Source organism: Canis lupus, chromosome 25 (assembly GCF_048164855.1).
Source record: "Canis lupus baileyi chromosome 25, mCanLup2.hap1, whole genome shotgun sequence".
NCBI classification, from domain to species: domain Eukaryota; kingdom Metazoa; phylum Chordata; class Mammalia; order Carnivora; family Canidae; genus Canis; species Canis lupus.
The window spans coordinates 4078302-4099990 of record NC_132862.1 but is presented as its reverse complement, the minus strand read 5'-3'; the positions used below and the strand labels follow the sequence as shown (position 1 = coordinate 4099990).

The following is a 21689-nucleotide window of genomic DNA, read 5'->3' as shown; positions in this document are numbered from 1 at the left end:
GCCTAATTACTTCCATACCTAAAACTTACCTAATTAGGAATTACTTAATCAAAGGAAAACTAAACAAATTGTGGCTTCTGTGAATAAGAGGAAGTCAACAGTAGCAGCAGAAGTAGAGCAAATAAATGGTAGGAATTGTTGGGAGTTGATCTTTACCTCTTTGCCACCATATCCTTAGGAAGGATTACATTTACATGGCACATGCAACAGTGACGAAAAGACATAGGGTGTGTTCAGTAAAAGTCACAAGCATTCAGAATAAATGGATGCGTCTACAGCAAAGACTTAAATGATGTTAGTGAGCATTACTGGAAAATCCTTTCTTGTTTGGTTGAGGCTTATTAATACCTACGACATTTCAACCAATCATAATCAAATCTAAGTAGACTTAGTATTGCATATTCCAGACAAGGTATAAAGAGCTTATATTTATTCAGAGTTAGATCTGATCTGATTCTGTTCTTTGCCCTTAGCCAAGAGGTTCTGACGTTTCAAATACACTTATTAGTCCCCCTTTTCTCCTGCACATCAAGGCATGATGCACCTTCCTACACATGTGTTATGGTCACAAGTATAGAAAATATGCAATTGATGCCTGAGATAAAAAGTGATCTTATGGTAAGTCATTCTGACAACTCCTTTAAAGTTAAATTTTAGGGACACCTTAGTGGCTCAGCTGTTGAGCATCTGCCTTTGGCTCAGGGCCTGATCCCAGAGTCCCGGGATCGAGTCCCACATCACGCTCCCTGTGAGGAGCCTGCTTCTCCCTCTGCCTGTCTCTCTCTCTCTCTCTCTCTCTCTCTCTCTCATAAATAAAGTTGAATTTTAGAGCAATTAGCTACTTCAAACAAAGCAACAAAAACAAAAAAGGATTTAGGGTCTTTGTATTACCTTTTCAGCACAAACACTAATGCTGGAAAAGGATACCCAGCTTTCACATGCTTCTGGCAGAGATAACCGAAGTCAGCTGTGTCTGGGGACTGAACTTCGGAAGTGACTTCTTTATCAAAGATCAGAATGAATTGTATGCTGGTGAATGAATCAGATCCAGTTAGAAGAGCTGCCTGTTTTGATCAATAAGGGGATTTGCTAATATAGAAACTGTGAACATCTCCTTTTGACACTGATGTATGGGTCAGGGCTTATCTTGTTAGAATATAGATGGGTGGTTTGATTGGTCCTGTGGTCTGATGCTAGAATCCTTATGGCAGAGAACATGCTCTGTAATCATTAATTATCCAAATGTTATGTGCCTTGTGAAGCTTGATCATTGTGAATAATTCCCTCGTTTTAGCAAGTTTGCTATTACATGTTTCATATCATGCAAAAATGATTCTGGAACTGTGGTATTTTTAATAACTGAGCATTTGATTTGCTGTTGTTGAGGAAGTGCTTTTTCTCAGTATAGCAGTTAATCATTTGTTTTCCAATATAGCTAAGAACTGTAATTTTATCTAATATAAGGGCAGTTTTCACATTTTAACATGTCTGAAATCAAGATACGTTTTATATAGGATGGCATCATGGATTCAGTAAAATACGGCAATCTTGATTCAACTAAGTAAACCTCAAGGACACTAAATAGCATAATAAATATAAATGCAGCGTAACACTAGTTCAGAGCCGTAAGTAAGTTGGTACTGTGGTATTAAAGGTAACAGCACAACATTTTGGCAATGTCTTTAAAACTTCAAATATTCATCACTTTTTACCCAGAAATTCCACTTCCTAGGAATTTATTTTACGCAAATACCTACATATGTACACAAAGATAGGTATGCAAATATAGTTGTTATAATATCAATCACAATAATACAATATAATAAGTTATAATAGGTCCACACAATGGAATTTTATGAAAGTTGATTTTCAAATTCTGTGAAGGCTCATAGAAGGTCAATGAGGTAAATTTTTTTTTGTGCAGATATGGAGAGTTGTACTGTAAATGTGTGTATATATATATTTTTAAGATTTATTATTCATTTTAGAGAAAGAGTAAAGGATAGGGACAGAGGGAGAGAGAAATTCTAAGCAGACTCCATGCTAAGCGTGGAGCCTGACATGGGGCTCAATCTTGCAACATTGAGATCGTGACCTGAGCCGAAACCAAGAGTCAGACCTTAGGACTGTGCTACCCAGGCACCCTGAAATGTGCAAATGGGTTTTTAATAAATGTAAGACAATGTGTAGCATATGATTTTTGTAAATACTAATAATAACAATAATTATACATATTATCTACACAGATGCAGAAACCGGGGAGAATATGTAGCAGATTATTGAGGTGGGATTAGTTGTGAGAAGTGCTGGATCTGGGGAAAATTTTCCCTTCAGCATTATATGTGCTTACATCTTTTTCCAATATGTATATTAATTTTTTCTCAGGTTTTTTTATTGCAGTAAAATATAAAATATATGTAACATAAAACATATTTATTCTTAAAGATTTTATTTGTGAGAGATACACAGAGAAAGAGAGGCAGAGACATAGGCAGAGGGAGAAGCAGGCTCCCCGCAGGTACCCCAATGTGGGACTGTATCCCCAGACCCCAGGATCACGCCCTGAGCTGAAGGCAGACGCTCAGCCACTGAGCCACCTAGGTGTCCCATATTCATATTATTTTTAAACAACAACAAAAAAAATAGCACATGTTTTTTTCCTTTCTTTTATTGAGGTATAACTGACATATTACATTAGGTCAGGTATACAAAACAATGATTCAATATTGTGAAATGATCACCACAATGAGTCTAGTTAGCATCCACCACCATACCTAGCTACAATGTTTTTTTTCTTGTGGTGAGGACTCTCTAAGATTTATTCCCTTAGGGGTACCTAGGTGGCTCAACAAGTTAAGCATCTGATTCTTGATTTCAGCTCAGGCTGTGATCTCAGGGTTGTGGGATTGAGCCCTGAGTTGGGCTCTGTGCTCAGTAGAAAAGTCTGCTTGAGATTCTCTCTCTCTCCGCGCCCCCCCTTCTTTCTCTCTCTCTCTTTCTCTTTCTCTCTTTCTCTCTCCTCTCTCTCTTTCTCTCTCCCTAAATAAATAAAATGTTTTTTAAAAATATTCTCAAAAAAAGAGATTTATTCTCTTAGCAACCTTCAAATGTATAATACAGTATATATAATTAACTATAACCACCATGCTGTACTTTACATCTCCATGACTTAATTATTTTATAACTGGAAGTTTGTAAAAGATAGTTTTAAAAATGATAACCCTGGATAAATGATTTAAAGCCTTAAATCAATTATTGTTATTAATGATTTTTACTCTAAGTATGGATTCTTCTGCCTTAATACTGGGAGCTAAAAAAAAAAAAAATACTGGGAGCTAAATGCAACAATAATTCCCTCTGTCACTCTAATTGAGAACTTTATTTCTTTGTCCAAATTTGATCTTTGACATGGTGGCATTTGCTAAGGTGGCTACCACAGGTACACCAGGACCATTTTATTTCCATATTCACGTGCTTCCTTGTGCCAAGGAAAGTAAATTGAGTTTAGTTCAGCAAGAATTTATTGTAGACCTCCTATGCGTTGAGCACAATTTAGATGCTAGAGAAACAGAAATTCAAGAATCTTTTCTTAAACATGGGAATCCTTTATACAAGGTAGAGGCATTGTAGATGAGGGTGTGATAGGGGAAGGAGCCTGGGAACCGGACATGGTTGAGGGCAGGCTTCATGGAGGTGTTGAAGTCTGGGTCAGTTTGAAGGATGAATAGCTATTTGCTATATAGATATTCTAAGCTAAAGAAACATAATCTGTACAGGGGAATGTGAAATGCAAGTTAAATTTCACTTAAATTAAGATTTCACTTTCCCTTCCCACTAGTGCAGAGTGGTGCCAATATAAATGTGATACCCTGATGTTTCAGAACTTAGTAGTTGCTGCCTCTGCCATAATTAAAAATGGCATTAAAAATGTTAAAGTGGTTGGTACCTTAGAAATTGATAAAAGTGGGGGCACCTGGGTGGCTCAGTGGCTCAGTTAGTTGTCTGCCTTTGGCTTGGTCTTGATCTCAGGGTCCTGAGCCCCACATTGCGCTCTCTGCTGAGCAGGGTAAGTCTGCTTCTCTCTCTCCCTCTGTGCCTCCCCCCTGCTCACACTTGCTCTTTCTCTCAAATAAGTAAGTAAAATCTTTAAAAAAACTTGGTAAAAGTGGCATGACTACTTGATGGCTTCCAGGTAACTCTTGAACTGTACTTCTCTACTTAATGACTCAACCTGCCCATGTGTCTGCCTTTCAGTCTGTCCGTTCCTACCTATCTGTGTGTCTGTGTGTCCATTTATCTATCCATTCATCCATTCTAACGGTTAAGGACAGTGTTTGTTCTGCCATATGTCACTTATGCATCACATCTTAACCACTTCATAAAGATAAGCCAATAGGAACAGCTACTTTAAAACTCTCTTTAAAACTATTTCCCATGCCACCTAGGCAGCCCTTGAGCTGTTCATCATTTTAAAAATGTATGTGTGAGGGATCCCTGGGTGGAGCAGCGGTTTAGCGCCTGCCTTTGGCCCAGGGCGCGATCCTGGAGACCCGGGATCGAATCCCACGTCGGGCTCCCGGTGCATGGAGCCTGCTTCTCCCTCTGCCTATGTCTCTGCCTCTCTCTCTCTCTCTCTCTCTCTGTGTGACTGTCATAAATAAATAAAAATTTTAAAAAATATTTTAAAAAAAATGTATGTGTGAGAAATTTTTTTAATCCTAAGGATGCTAACATTTAAATTGTATTAGAGGTATTAATGCAGGTAGATAAATCAACTAGAGGTATAATAATTAGAAAAGAAAAAGTAAAACTGTATTTGCACTTAATATGATGTTTATTTAGAAAACCCAAGAGAATTAGTGGTAAAATTAATCTAATGACATAATTCAGTCAGGTAGCAAGGTATAAAATTAGTACAGAAATCAGTAGCCTTCATATATGCAACCAATAACCAGTTAAGAGATATAATGGTAGAGCAAACCTCATTTACAAAAGCAATAGAAAAGATAAGACCTATTTAGGAAAAATGTAAGAAATGTGTAAAGCCTATATGAAAGAAACTTTAAAATACCCTGAAGGACACTGTAAACATGATAAATGGAAAAGCATCCCTTATCCTTTGATAGAATAATTCAGTGTGGGACGCCTGGGTGGTTGCTCAGTGGTTGAGTGCCTTCAGCTCAGAGTGTGATCCTGGAATCCCAGGATCGAGTCCCATGTTGGGCTCCCTGCATGGAGCCTGCTTCTCTCTCTGCTTGTGCCTCTGCCTCTCTCTCTGTTTGTCTCATGAATAAATAAATAAAATCTTAAAAAAGTAATAATAATTCAGCGTGACAAAGATGGTAGGGCTCACTAAATTAGCTTATAAATTTTTAAAATTATTTATTTATTTATTTATTTATTTATTTATTTATTTATTTATTCATGAGAGACACAGAAAAAGAGGCAGAGACATAGAGGGAGAAGCAGGATCCCTGCGGGGAGCCCGATGAGGGACTTGGTCCCAGAACCCCAGGATCACGCCTTAGAGCTGAAGGTAGATGCTCAACCACTGAGCCAGTCAGGTGTCCCTAGTTTATAACTTTAATCCAGTTTCAATAACACTATCAAATTTATCTATGGAGCTAGAAAACATGTTTTTGAAATTCATTTGGAAAAATAAACATATAAGAATAGCTAAGAAACACTGAAAAAAGAGAACCTATGAAGAGTGACTATACTGACTAGACATGAAAGTGTACCCTAAAGATTCTATAATTAAAATAGTGTGGTGGCTCACAGAGTGGCAGACAGACAATTGAAATAGAATAACAAGTGCGGAATAGACCAAACAGACCAAAGTACCTCTGGGATTTAGTGTATAATATAGCATTGTAAATCCCTGGGTCAGAAATGTACTTTTTAATAAATTGGTGCTAGGACAGCTGGAAAAATATGAAGTAAATCCATACCTCACACCATATGCCAGCAAAAACTCCAAATGGATCAGATATCTACGTTAAAAAAAAAAAAAAAGCTAAGTACTGAAAGAAAACAATGGATTTTTCTATAATGTGGGCTTATAGAAAGCCTATGGGAAGAAGGTTTTCTGAGACTCAAAATCCAGATGTGATGAAAGACTGCATACAAAATGTTTTTACTGTGGTAAAAAACACATAAATTTACATTCTCAAAAATTTTTAGGTATACATTTTAGCATTAACTATGGGCATATTGTTACACAATAGCTGTCTAGAACTCTTTGATCTTGCATGACTGAAACTTTATGTTTAATGACAACTCCCTGTTTCCCCCTCTCTCAGTCTCTGCCAACCATAATCGTAATTTCTACATCTAAAAATTTGAGTAATTTAGGTATCCCTTGTAAGGAGAACCATGCAGTCTTTTTGTTTTATTCCACTTAGTGTAACATACTCAACGTTCAAGCATATGATAAGATTTATTTCTTTTTTAAGGTTGAATAGTATTCCATTGTGTGTATGTATTTTCTTTATACATTCATCCATTCATGGAGATTTAGGTTGCTTCCATGTCTTGGGTATTGTGAATAATGCTCCATTGAACATTCATGTGCAAATATCCCTTGGAACCCTGCTTTCCGTTCTTTTGGATATATACCTAGAAGTGGGATTACTAGATCATATAACAGTTCTATTTTTTATTTTTTAAAGAACCTTCTGTACTGTTTTCCATAGCAGCCGCACCATTTCACAGTCCCACCAACAGTGCACAAGGATTCTATTTTCTCCACATCCTCACCAACACTTGTTCTTTTCGTTTATTGTTTTTCTTTTTTTCCTTTTTTCTTTTCTCCTTTCCTTTCCTTCTTCCTTTCCTTTCCTTCTTCCTTTCCTTTCCTTTCCTGTCCTGTCCTGTCCTGTCCTATGGCTATCGTATGGCTATCCTATACCATTGTGGTTTTGATTTGCATTTCCTTGATGAATAGTGATGTTGAGCATGTTTTCATATGATTGTTCATTTGTTTATCTTCTTTGGAGAAATGTCTACTCGAGTCCCTTGGCCATTTTAAAATTGGTCACTTGTTACTGAGCTATAGGAATTCTTTATATATTTTGGACATTAATGCCTTATCCAGTATATGGTTTGTAAATATTTCCTCCCATTCTGTAGGTTTTGTTACTTTTGTTGTGCAGAAGCTTTTTAGTTTGATGTAGTCACACCTTTGCTTTTGTGCCTATAGTGTCATATCCAAGAAATTATTACCCAGGGACGCCTGGATGGCTCAGTGGTTGTGTCTACCCGGGGTCCCGTGATTGAGTCCTGCACTGGGCTTCCTGTGGGAAGCCTGCTTCTCTTGCTGCTTATATCTCTGCCTCTTTTTCTCTGTGTCTCTCATGAATAAATAAATAAAATCTTTAAAAGGAAAAAAAATTATTACTCATTCCAAGGTTATGAAGCTTCTCCTCTAATGTTTTCTTTTTTAAAAAAAATTTTTTTTTAATTTATTTATGATAGTCACAGAGAGAGAGAGAGGCAGGGACGCAGGCAGAGGGAGAAGCAGGCTCCATGCACCGGGAGCCCGATGTGGGATTCGATCCCGGGTCTCCAGGATCACGCCCTGGGCCAAAGGCAGGCGCCAAACCGCTGCGCCACCCAGGGATCCCTAATGTTTTCTTTTAAGAGTTCTCTAGTCTCAGGTCCTGTGTGTAGGTTTATTTATCATGAGTTAATTTTTACATATATTGTAAAATAAGTATCCAACTTCATTCTTTTATATGTGGATATTTCAGGTTCCCTGGCAACAGTTGTTGAAGGGTATCATTAACAGTTGTGCAGTCTTGGCACCCTTGTAAAGGACCATTTGACCATATATACAAGTATGGTTTCTGGGCTCTCTGCCTTATTCCATTGGTCTATATGTCTGTTTTTAAATTTTTTTTTTAATTTTTATTTATTTATGATAGTCACAGAGAGAGAGAGAGAGGCAGAGACACAGGCAGAGGGAGAAGCAGGCTCCATGCACCGGGAGCCTGATGTGGGATTCGATCCCGGGTCTCCAGGATCGTGCCCTGGGCCAAAGGCAGGCGCCAAACCGCTGCGCCACCCAGGGATCCCTATATGTCTGTTTTTATACCAGTATTATGCTATCTTGGTTTCTCTGGCTTTCTGATATGTTTTGAAATCCGGAAGTGTGAGGCTTCCATCTTTATTCTTCTTTAAGATTGTTTTGGCTGTTTAGGGTTCTTTGAGATTTCATATATGTTTGAGGTCTGTTTCTGCCTTTTTTAAAAATAAAATTTTATTTTAAGAATTCCAATATGATTATCATACAATATTATATTCGTTTCAGGTATACAAATAGTGATTCAATGATTTTATACATTACTCAGTGCTCACCCTGATAAATGTCATCACCACACAACATTATATCAGTATTATTGACTTCCCTATGTTCCACTTTTCATTGCTATGATTTTTTAATTTTATAACTGGAAATTTGTACCTCTTAATGTCCTTTATTTATTTCACTCACCTGCCCCACTCATCTCGCCTCTAGCAATCACCAACCAGTTCATGAACTGCGTTTAAGAGTCTGGGGTTTTTGTTTGTTCTTTTGTCTTTTTAGATTCCACATATAAGTGAAATCATATGGTATTTGTCTTTTTCTGTCTTATTTTACTTATTATAACCCCTCTAGATTCATCCCTGTTATCGAAAATGGCAAGATCTTGTTATTTTTAATGGCTGAGTAATAGTCCATTGTGTATTTATACCATATCTTCTTTATTCAGTCTACCAGAAGATACTTGAACTGCTTCTAGATCTTGGCTATTATTAATAATGCTGTAGTAAACATAAGGATACATATATAATTTTTAATTAGTGTTTTTGTTTTTTTTGGGTAAGTACCCAGTAGTGGAATTACTGGACCATTTGGTAGTTCTATTTTTAATTTTTTGAGAAATACTGTTTTCCACAGTGGCTATACCAGTTTACATTCCCACTGACAGTGTACCAAGGTTCCATTTTCTCCACACCCTCACAACATTTGTTACTGTCTTTTTATTCTAGCCATTCTGACAGGTGTAAGATGAGATCTCCTTGTAGTTTTGATTCGCATTTCCAGACTCTTTGTTTAGGGTTTCTATGAAAGTTCCATTATGTAGGCATTGGCCATTAATGATTAGCCCCATCTCCAACCCCTCTCCCCTCCGAAGAGGATGAAGGATAGGACTGAAAGTTCCAAGTTTCTAGTCGTGATGTGGCCTCTCTAGTGACCAGCCCCAATCCTGAGGCTGTCAAGGAGGCTACCAAGAGTTGCCTAATTAAAACAGAAGACACTCCTGTCACCCAGGAAATTATACAGGTTTTCAGAGCTCAGTGTCAGGAAATGGGGCAAAGACCAACTGTATATCTCTTATTATGTCACATAATATTTAATCTGCAACGTTGAGAGGGACCTATGGAATATGAAGAAAAAGAAATTAGCATAACTATATTATCCAGTAGAATAATATAACTACCACAAGGGGCACCTGAGTGGCTCAGTGGTTGAGCATCTGTCTTTGTTTTTTGTTTTGTTTTGTTTTGTTTTGTTTAAGATTTTATTTATTTATTCATGAGAGACACAGAGAAAGGCAAAGACACAGACAGAGGGAGAAGCAGGCTCCATGCAGGGAGCCCGATGTGGGACTGGATCCCGGATCTCCAGGATCATGCCCTGGGCTGAAGGCAGGAGGTAGACTGCTGAGCCACCCAGGGATCCTGAGCATCTGTCTTTGGCTCAGGTCATGATCCCAGAGTCCTGGGATCGAGTCCACATCAAGCTGTCTTCAGGGAACCTGTTTCTTCTCCCTCTGCCTATGTCTCTGCCCCTTTCTGTGTGTCTCATGAACAAATCAGTAAAATCTTTTAAAAAGGAGTAGGTGTGATTTTTTTTATACAGTACTTTGACTCGGTGTAAAAACTAAAAGAAATACAAATACTGAACTCTAGTTAGACTTGTTTTTAATAGTAATATGGGATAGCAATTTTGAAACTACTTTGTGTATTGTAGGATTGAGTGAATGAGTAAAATATATTGAGGGCTTTGTGAACCAGGTTTTCTTACTGTTAGAGAAGGGAGTTAACAAATGCAAAGGGGAAGGTTAGAATGAATTCTCTGGTTTTGAAATGGTTATTCATATGAATTTACGGTTTTTAAAATAGATGTAGGTATATGTGTATAAATACTTATTTTTATAATTATATTCCTTTATCCAGTGAAAGGGCTTTGAAGAAAGATACCTCAATAATGCTGAGCACTCCCACTTTTAAGCTCTTGGTTTCTAAATACTATTCTCCACTAAAAGGAGATGAAGCTCTTCAGAGAAATGTATAGTTACAGTGCTGGAGCAGGAAACATACCTGGAACATCTTAGACCAGAAAACAAATTACTGCTCACAATGATGGGAATATGTCAAAAGGACATAAGAGCTAGTTTGATTTGGCCTAATTGGTCAAATCTGGGATAGTAAGACCATCAAAATAAGTAATGATAGTAACAATAGCCATGGAATAAAATGAGAATCGATAGGTCTGTATTGATATAAATAAACAAATTGGGGGAGAAAGGGATGCTTTTATTTATAATAGAAAAATCACCTAATAAATACAGAATAAATAAATAATAGAAAAATCACCTAATAAATCGATAGGTCTGTATTGATATAAATAAACAAATTGGGGGAGAAAGGGATGCTTTTATTTATAATAGAAAAATCACCTAATAAATACAGAAGGAATGAGTTATAAAATCAACATTTTATAGCCATTAGAATAGTAATTGCTTCAGCCAAGAATCATCAACAGATGCCAAAACTAGTAGGTAAAAGTTTAATGAAATATGTAAGTTACAGTGTCTCAAAAGCATTCACCCATACATTATTTATTAATTACATAAAGGGAAGAATAGTAACTTTGCAATGGATTACTTAAGCAGGCACCATCTTAACCAAGTAATCAAAGTTACTATCACCAGTAATGGGGCAGATGCTTCCTGACATCATGTTTTGAGAAGACATATTACTTCTGTGGTATTCCTACCAAAATGTATAATCTAGATCTAATTATGAGGAATATCAACAAGCCAAGATTAAGGGACATTCTACAATATAATTAGTCTATACAATAATGTCAAGGTAATAAAAGACGAAAGTAGAGAAATTATTCCAGATTATAGAATGATAGAAAGATAAGACAGCTAATGTAATGTGTGATTCTATATTAGGTTCCAGATCAGGAACAAAGGAGAAAAAAGCTTTAATAAAGGGCATTATTGGGCAGCCCGGGTGGCTCAGCGGTTTAGCGCCACCTTCAGCCCGGGGCCTGATCCTGGACACTGGGGATCGAGTCTCACGTCAGGCTCCCTGAATGGAGCCTGCTTCTCCCTCTGCCTCTCTGCCTCTCTCTCTCTCTCTCTCTCAATCTGTGTGTCTCTCATGAATAAATAAATAAAATCTTAAAATTTAAATAAATTAATTAATTTAATAAAGGCCATTATTGGGAGATAGTAGGCTAAGTTGGAAGATGGGTTGTGGGTTACATTATAGTTTGTATCAATTTTTAATTTTTGGATTTTGGTAAATATACTGTGGTTATATAAGAGTATAATCCTTGTTCTTAGGAAATACATCTCAGCAATTGTTGGAGTTAATCCTACAGAATCAGGATTAGACATGTGAACTAAGGTGAAAATACTGAATTATTCTTGCTGTGAATAGTTGCTATGAATAGTAGCAAGCTTCAGAAGTAAAGTTGCTTAAATAAATTATGGCATATATAGTGAAATTCTATACAGCCCTTGAAAATTATGTTGTAGGTCTGTATTTACACCAAACGTGTTTCTGGTTTTATTAGTGAAGGTTTTGTTGCATGAAACAGCCCAGCTCAGGCTACCTTAAATATCTAGGATAGGTCACAGAAGCAAGGGAACAGTTGAGAAGTCCCTAAAAAAGAAGAGACAGCTTTGGGGGTCTCAACCCTGAAGTTCAAGAGCCTACCTTCTTTCTAGGGCATTATCATTAAAGTGACTCAGTTCTAGAACTGTTTTTCTTGATTCAGCTTAAATTCTCCCCTATCCTAATAAAAGGATCGATTGGTCCAGGTCTCATATAGGGGTGCCTTTGCATAGCACAGACAGGCTTCTAAGGATAATTTGCATGTCCGCCAACTGGGCCCATTCCTGACAAGAGGAAATTCTTGTGAACTTGGAAGCTACTTCAGTTGTTATCTACCTTCATAAGATTTTGTAAGAGTTTAAAAAAATATATCAAAGTAGACCATAAGTTACAGTGGATAGTATGATCCTATTTTGCCAAAATATAGAGTGCACTTTGTGGTGGGAGTGGAGAATCAGAGTTCTGTCAGGATATGTTAATTATGAGACTCCTGTTAGACTTCAAGAGGAGAACTGAATTCTCTTTTGGCCAAAGTGGCAAACAAGTTCCATGAGCCCTTATATTTTTCTAGATCAGAATCAGCCCTTCTGTTCCTGTGGTATAGAACTGAGGGGTCTCCCTTTTCAGACAGTGAAGCAGATCCTAAGCTGCTTTTCCTGAAGAATAGTGAGTCCTCTAGATACCTGCACAACCCTCATTCCATTCAGAGATGGGATTCCCTGCCTGGCACAGGTGCATGTTAGACACCTTACCCTCTCCTCACCCCTGCCTCCCGTCTCCATTAACCCCTTGTTTGGTGTGTGAAGTAGTCACAGAATCATTCTGGGCTTCTTTTTCTTTCTCTGTAAAACTATCCTTGATTACTTCTTTTATCTCTTCTTTTTCGTTTTTGTTTTTAATTGTTACAACACAAATGGTAAGTAAAAATCACCTAAACATCCTTTTTCAACAATTGAGGCAGATAGTTCAGCTCAGAGAAGTAAACACTTTAAGAACCAGGAGCTAATAAATGCAAATGTTGAATCTTTCAGATATCCATACAGAAGCAGTTCAAGCTGCACTGGCAAAGCATAAAGAACAGAAGATGGCTTTGCCCATGCCAACCAAAAGGCGGTCCACCTTCGTCCAGTCTCCTGCAGATGCCTGTACACCTCCTGGTAGGTTTATCAGACCCTTTCTCACTGACAGTTACTCCTTTGATGTTCCTGGAATAGGCTCTGCTTCTTTTCTGAGGTAGGAGCTGGAACTTTCCTCATCATCTAAGGTGTAGAGGAGTACACATTGAAGGTGGCAAGGTTTGATTGTCGCATTGTGAATGACATACAGAAAGACGTCTGAAGGGTAAAGCCATTTTTTTTTAATACCTTCTGAATTTCCAGCATTTCCTTGATGTAACCCCCAAACTCATGGAGTCATAAATAAACACAGGCCAAAGCTTAGGGTCTAAAAAAAATTCTTCTATGATGTAATAGCTATTTTTGTTGACATCTAAAATGTCACAGTCATACAGTTCTTTAACCCACAGTCATACATTTCTTTAACGAATTTGTACTCCTATATCAGATGCTTTGTCTCTATAGAGTAAGTGCGCTTGGGACAAAATTTATGTGTCATTAACATTGTGCAAGCAGTCATGCAAAGTTTTAATAGATCTAAAAAATATATATAAGTGTGTTTGTGTATGTGCGTTAATATATTTTGTGTAAATTTATATATTTTTAAGAATCCACTTTTTATAATAGGTTCACGAGATCACTGATAACTGAGTGTCTTCATCCCACTCTCATTCCCAGACTTGGAATCTCAACCCCTGCTAAAGTAAATTTAGGAGTTATAACTTGGTATTTGAGAAGCATCTGGAACAACTTTAAGTTGCCTTGTCTATTCAGAATCTTTCCCAAAGTTCCTAAAAACCTTACAATTTTTTAGGTGAAATCCCAGGCAAGATCTCCATGTAGGCCTCTGACACTAAACATAATAAATCTCTTTCGGAGCCTCAATATAGTGTTTCTCTGTCTGTCTACTGTCATGTTACTGGTATTGAAATCTTTGGGGAAAAATTTGTTCCCTGTAGTTTTGATCTAAAGGACTTACCATGTCTTTGGGGAGAAGGTTACATTGTCATGATTGACTTTGATTCACAGCTGTCAAGTTGAGCAGTTGACATTGATCCTGTTCCCTGGTTGGGGTTCATATTAATAGTTTTCTCCTAGGTTTTGGTTTTGGCTAACTTCTCAGAGCATTTGGGTGTGCTGTGGGCTCATTAACTGTGTGTGCTTTTTTTTCTTTACATCTGTGGTGTCAATATGTTTGAAAGAGAAATAGCTTTGTGGCTTCAAGTGTTTCTCAAAACGTAACATAGCATACCTCTAGCAGACCTTCACAATAAGACATTTTGTGTCTGTAATGGTGCATACTTCTAGCCCATTCATTCAAAATCTTGGATGGTTTCCCTTCTGCATTAGTATAGCACCAGTTGGGTCCTGGTGGACAAAGGGAGCTCTCAGTTTAGTAGCTATTCCTTGTTGGCAGATTCTGCTGCAGCGAGGCTGAGGGTTCAATTGTAATAAATGGCAAAGGGTAGGGAGCAACGTGACTCGCAGTTCTTAGAAACAATCCTCTCCATAGCCTTATTAAAGAGATGCAGTGTCAGAGTAAATAGTCTGCTCTCATGGCCTCGGGTTAAATGTGAGGGTGCAGCAAAGGATCTTGAGAATGCTCAGACGGAACTGAAACCTTTTTTATCCCCTTACAAAAGTCACTGCCCAAGGGGAATTTACCAACTCCAGAAACAAGTGGTGGCTATTCATTGCTGAATGAATTTGCTACAGTCCTCTGGATCTCTAACACTGATGCTGTACTCTGCCTGCAGACTTAAAGATGTGCCATGATGTTCCTGATCACCTTATGTGTCTTAATAATTTCGTGATGATAAAGATCCAGTCCTTTCTCCTAAAACCTTTATTCAGCAGAGCAGAATAATGGAAAGGTTTCCTATCCATTTATCTCCAGATCAGGGATCTCTGACTAGCATACTGAGAAACTTAAATGAACCATCAGGGACATGAATGTTGTCGAATAGAAGGACAGTTCTCCCATCATGAAGAAACGTTGAGCGCACCCTACAGTGATTTCTCACATGGCCCCCACATGGAGCTAGATCTCGATGCTCTCATTCTGCAATTACGTACATGCCTGCGTCTCGCATGAGGCAATGTGGAAGAGCTGTCTCGGAAGGCATCCATCGGTCCTTTTCATTTCAGGGAATGGAATTTGCTGTTCCCACTTTAGGATTCAGATTCCATTCTCTCCAAGCTTCAGAGAACCACTGGTCAGAGATGTGGCTGTCTCCTATTCCTAGGGCAATTTTTTTTAAAGACTTATTTATTTATTTATGATAGACACACAGAGAGAGAGAGAGAGGCAGAGACACAGGCAGAGGGAAAAGCAGGCTCCATGCCGGGAGCCCGATGTGGGACTCGATCCCGGGACTCCAGGATCGTGCCCCGGGCCAAAGGCAGGCACCAAACCGCCGAGCCACCCAGGGATCCCCTTCCTAGGGCAATTTAATCGGATGTCACTGCCTCCCTCTAAGCCAGGGATGGCAGATGGGGTTTATCTTGCATATTTACTCTGATAGCCTCTGAAACAGTGACCCCCAGGGTTGGGGTGGAGGAAGGGCATGGATATTAATTAATGCGGATTATAGGTGGTTAAAAAAAAAAAAAAAACAGGTTCTGGGCCTTGTCCAGACTTGACCTTGCCATGGCACTCTTTCTAGAAAGGTTGTACTTCCCTTGCAGAGTAACACTGACCTCAGATCTCATAGTAGTTTAGTCACGTTGCCCTTTCTGCACCGTGTGCTTGCTAGGGCTCTCACTGTGCTGGCGCTGCCCTGGGTGAACCCAGGTCCTGGGATACCTACGAGAGTGTGCCAGCCGGTGGGCTTCTGCGGGAGGCGTCCAGCACGTAACTGTTTGAATCACTGAACTGGTGGAATTTTAAGAGCTATTTTGGGAAGGATTTAAGAGAAGGATTTAGGAAGTAAAATATGCCATAAATCTTGGCCTTATTCATAGTATTACATAGAATGGAAAATACAATAAATAGTTGGCATGGGAAATAATTGACTTTTGTTCATTTGTCATTCATAAATAACAATATGTCAGTCAACCGAAAATTTGCCTGTTGATATGTACACTAATTTCTGTCGTATCGATTGGAAAATTTAAATTCTCCAAGTTGGTAGCAAACTACAATATTTAGTGCCTGTGGCCTTTTTCAGAGTCTTTTAGATTGCTTGAATTACTGCCATCCAGTTCCCTTTATATGCTGAAATCATTTACTAATGTCATGAGGCAATTACCTCAGCTCTTTCTTTGTAGGGGTTCTTTGTGTGATGCTATTTCTCATTCATACAGATAAACACAATGCAAAAACTGCAGCATGCAGTTCTAAATTCTTTCTGCACCCTCGTGGACTTACCCTGTGCTGCATTCTGAGGGTACTTGGGTTGACCAAATAGGCCACATAATGACCCCAAAGCACAGTAAGCTATTTCAGCTGGCTTGGGTAGAATGAATTTAGACATCTGTCCCACACGAGGCCCTGCTTGAAGGTGACTACAGTAGCAGTTCACGAGACCAGATGAGGAATTTACCTCTCTGCACATCTGTAGATAATAGTGATGCCCACGAACAGACTTGGGATGTTGTTATAGACTTCTAACATACTTTAATAATGCTTTATAGAATTACAGTATATTATAGTATGTCAGGGACTTTCACATGGCTTTCACAACGGCTGCCCTGCCTCATTTGTTCCTCATAGCCACTCTGTGATGTAAAAGGGCAGATTTCTTTAGAGATGAGGAAACAAACAGGTTCATAGATACTGAGGGATTCGCCCCAGGTCAGACAGCACAATTATGGGTCAGACTCAGTCTTCTTGATTTTGTTTTTCTACTCTACCAAAGTATCATGTTTGGGAGATCCTTTTTTACTTGATTGATACTCATGTATCCATGGTGCTGGAATGGGTATTATTCTAAATAAATTGAATAGCTGTTGCTTCTGAAAGGTTATAGTCTAAAACAGATTCTATTTAGTTAATTTAAACTTTTTTTTTTAAGATTTTATTTATTATTTGAGAGAAAGAGAGCATGAGAGTGGGGAGGGTCAGAGGGAGAATTGGCAAATCAGAATTGGCAAAGTGTGCCCTAATTAATACACTTAAGTTGTGTTAATAGCATACTTTCATTTTGGGTATGGGTTATGAGCAGTGGTCTGCCTTTACTTGAGAGACCAATAAATATTCAGTATTCTTTAAGCCAAAGCACAATAAAAACCCACTCTGTCAGACTGAATTTGTTTATTTCAATAGCTGATTGTAAAATTTAAGGCTTCCAGTAAAACTGATGTCATAGTACCATTTATTGAGTACCCTCTGTGTACTAGTCAGAGGGCTAAGTGCTTAGCATATATATATATATTTTTTTTTTTTTCTTGACAGTCCTCTGTCCCATTTTACAAATGAGGAAACAGGTTTAGAGAAGCTCAATAACTTGCCCAAACTTCTGTTTCTAGTTGTATAGTCAATTAGATAATCTGAAAATTCTCTCCTAGAACAGGGAAAAGAAGACTTCCCTTTAAAAATGCTACATAGAACATAACCAGTTTCCTTTTAAATCCATACAGGAACAAGAGAGGGAGAGAACAGTCACTGAACATCAGAGTACTGAGATGGTGCTCACTTTCCCTGTCCTGGGGAGCAGGAAGGCAGGAAACAAGAGGCCTAAATTTTAATTACTATAAGGATGGAAGAGATAAAACCTTGAACCTATATAAGAGGTTAGAGGTTGGGGCAGCCCGGGTGGCTCAGCGGTTTAGCGCCACCTTCGGTCGAGGTCATGATCCTGGAGACCCGGGATCGAGTCCCACCCATGTCGGGCTTCCTGCGTGAAGCCTGCTTCAACCTCTGCCTGTGTCTCTGCCTCTGTGTGTGGGTGTGGGTGTGGGTGTGGGTGTGGGTGTGTGTGTCTCGAATGAATGAATAAATAAAATCTCAAAAAAAAAAAAGAGGTTAGAGGTTGGGGGCGCCTGGCTGGCTCAGTTTGGTAGAGCATATGACTCTTGATCTTGGGGTTGTAAGTTCGAGCCCCATGTTGGGCGTAGAGCTTACTTAAAAAATAATAAGGTTGGAGGTTGGAATTTAGATCCCTGGAGGGGCTTACATCTTCAGCAGAAGAGTGAACTAGAAAAAATTAACATACCAGCGAAAGAAGATGTTATGAAGAAAGCTTGCCTTGTGCCTGGCCTTCGGATAACGGGGGCTGGGACCTTCCCTAAGAATTTGGGGTCAAGTGGGTTCAAGGTTTGAGTTTCACTATACTGCCTGGTAAGAACTAACATTAAAAAATGGTCTTTGGACTGATAATAACCTTGGGACACAAATAGTTTCTACAAGGATACAACCTCGACCCAGGAACTTAGGATTCCCAGAGATAAAGATCCGCTGGATTTTGTGAGCAAACAGTCCAAAAATAGAAAACACCATGAGAGAGAATCAATAGAAAAAGAACAACAGCAAACAGCAGAATTAATGCCTGTAAGAACTGATTTGCCCAAGAGCTCTCAGTGGCAGAGCTAAGATCAGAATTCAGAGCAGTCTGACCTAAAAAGCCTATTCTCTAAACCACTTGGCACATTGCCTCTCCTTCTCCCATAGTGTCAAGTAAATATTTTGTGGTAAATCTGGAGCTCTAGCAGTTGCAACATGTTTGATCTAACTTTCAGATAGGCAATATATATATATATATTTTTTAATCTCTTTTCTTACCTCAATACAGTTGACCCATGAGCAACACAGTTTGAATTGTGTGGGTCCATTTCTTTTTTTTTTTTTAAAGATTGTGTTTATTTATTCTTGAGAGATACAGAGAAAGAGAGGCAGAGAGACAGGCAGAGGGAGAAGCAGGCTCCTCGAGGGGAGCCCGATGTGGGACTCGATCCTGGAGCTCCAGGACCATGCTCTGAGCCAAAGGCAGTCGCTCAACTACTGAGCTACCCAGGCATCCCAGGGTCCATTTTTATGTGAATTTTTTTTTTTTACAGTACTGTAAATATATTTTCTCTTCCTTATGATTTACTTAATAGCATTTTCTTTTTTTTCTCTAGCTTACCTTAAGAATACAGTATATAATATATATATGAAATATATATTGAGTGCTTATATATCAGTAAGGCTTCTAGTCAATAGTAGGCTATTAGTAGTTAAGTTTTGGGTGAGTCAGAAGTTATACTTGGACATTCCACCATGCATGGGGCCAGTGCCTCTAACCCCTGTTCAAAGGGCAACAGTATTATTTGTAATATTAATTTATTTTTGTGTACTGTTTTTTTTTTTTTTTTTCCATAGACATGGGAAAATACCTAGACAAACTGTGTTTGGAGGTCCCTTATATAGGTAGAGTGACCCTGGAGTAATTAATGACAGTGAGTACTCCTTCTCAGAAGGGTTCCAGTTTGGACATTAATGATCAGGCCACTTATGCCAGTCAGGAGTCATGCACTATCTTAGTGGTTTTTCCTTTACTTGTTCTTTGAAGGTATTTCTTGGCCTCACTTATGTGATATATTTTGTAGTCGTTGTTAGGATGAGATCTTTCTTTCAGTGAATCTTGACCTAGCTACTGTTCTAAGCTGATGTCTGGGCCTGATTTTGGTGTCAGTTATCAGAACCCAGTGGTAGGCACTGTCTTTCCAGGAACATGTTCAACTTGCACAGTACCCGTCAGGTTGTATAGACTGACTGAGATGTTACCATCCTCCCACCATGGCACCATTTTCTTCCTCATAAATCTTTTTGAATTAGTTCTTACAACTTTATTGAATTATAATCCACACACAATAAACATACTTAAAGTGTATATTTTGCTAAACATCAACATAGCAAAACCATGAAACCATCTCAATTAAGAAAATGAACATTATCTACCATCCCATCCACCAAATTTCCTCATAATTCCTTTGTAATCCTACTTCTCTTCCTCCCTATGATCTGTTTTCTCTTGCTATACTTTAGTTTGTATTTTTTAGAATTTCATATAAGTAGAGTCATATTTCATTGTACTTTTTTGGGGGAGGGGAAAGTCTCATACTTCACACAGCACAATGATTTTGAGATTCATCCATGTTGCATATGTCAGAGGCTCATTCCTTTTTATTGCTGTGTGGTAGTCTGTCATATAGATATACCACAATTTGATTATCCTCTCAGTTCTTGATGGACATTTGGGTACTTTCCAGTTTTCACCTGTTACAAATAAAGCTGCTGTGAACATTCAGGTACAAGTCCTTGGTATGTTTTCATTTCTCTTGGGTAGATACCCGGGAGTGGAATGGATAGATTATTCCATTGGTAAGTGGAATTGGTGGGTGTTTAAGCTTTTATTTATTTATTTTTTGTTTAAGCTTTTAAAATAAACATTTTTAGATATAAAAGATCTTTTTTATACGAAGAAGAGGGATGCCATTTCCACACGTGGCTAATGACTAAAAGTTCTACAACAGTTAAAGACAGTAAATTCAGGACTTCCTTTCCCTTAAAACCAACAAGCTAATTGTTGTATGTTTTCTAATTGGATTTGAGGCTCAAGTGAATTTGAGGCGTCTGGTTATCAGTATAAAATGGTGCTGTGTTAAAATCACACCAACTGTAAACTGAAGGGCAAACTGCATTTTTAAGATTGTTTTCTCTTCTGTAGGACCTATTGTGTTCATTACATTAGAGTTTAGTCAAGGAACTTTAGTTGTGATAAATAAGAGTTGTGAGTTCATGTTCAACCAGAGCAGTGGGAAAATGATTTTATGAAATCTTACCCAAATTTCTACTAGTCCACTGCAGTTTCCTGGGTGATAGTGACTCAACAAAACAAATCCCCAAAAAACTACCAAATAAACATATAAATATTTAAAAAAGAGTTCATTTTTGTTTGTAAAAATATACAGTCCCAGAGCAGTACATAACATTTTGTGTGATCTTAATGTAGAATCAGCTGGAAGCTTTGCACAGCCACTTTTGTACCTGTAAGCTCACACAGGGTGGATTACTTGGGGGAGGAGATGGGGAACTAGTGTTTACTGGCCAACCGCTACATGCTGCTACTGCTGGGGGTGCCTTCTGGACATTGTCTCATTTCATGATCTTCTGCTGCAGTTAGCACAAAGACCCATAGCAGCCCAGTGCTGTCCGCTTGTCCAGCCTCATCTGTCATCAGTGTAGCATCCTGAGTTTGAGCTAGTCCCGTTTCTTTCCAAAGGTGCTTTGTTTTCTGTCCCCTCCCAGCTTCCTCGCATGCCGTTCCCTTCCCTGACCCTGCTCCCCTCACCTCCATGGCCCTCAGAACCAAGAGCTACTTATCATTTTGGCCAGGGTTGAGGTCCCACTTCCTTGGGTGCCTGCACCATAAAGCTCTTGAGTCTTACTAGAATAGGGAAATATCTTCCTTGTTCACCATTTTATTACTGCTAACTAGTGTAGTGCTTAGTAGTACCTATTGAAGGGATGAGCCGGCAAGCCTTCTCAGATGGATAATTTCATCCCTAAGTCACATAGCTCATAAGGGGAGGACACCAGAGTTCAAATAGAAGATAGACCCCAAGGCCATGTTTTTTCCACCACACTAAGCCGGCCCCCCTTGTAGGCACTAAACACTAAGGACTGGCAGGCAAATGAGGTAATTGAATCGAAACAATACACCTAATTACATAATTGATCCAATATAGAAA

General features: G+C 38.6%; 1 protein-coding gene across 6 annotated transcripts in view; it reads left to right on the top strand.

Annotated features, from left to right (window-relative positions):
- DIP2B (disco interacting protein 2 homolog B) overlaps positions 1-21689 on the top strand; it is a 220652-nt gene that overhangs the window by 129730 nt on the left and 69233 nt on the right. For all 6 annotated transcript variants that reach the window (XM_072797923.1, XM_072797922.1, XM_072797924.1 and 3 more), the window contains exon 4: positions 12933-13058. In XM_072797923.1, the coding sequence (XP_072654024.1) occupies positions 12933-13058 (126 nt within the window). The remainder of the gene's footprint in view (positions 1-12932; positions 13059-21689) is intronic.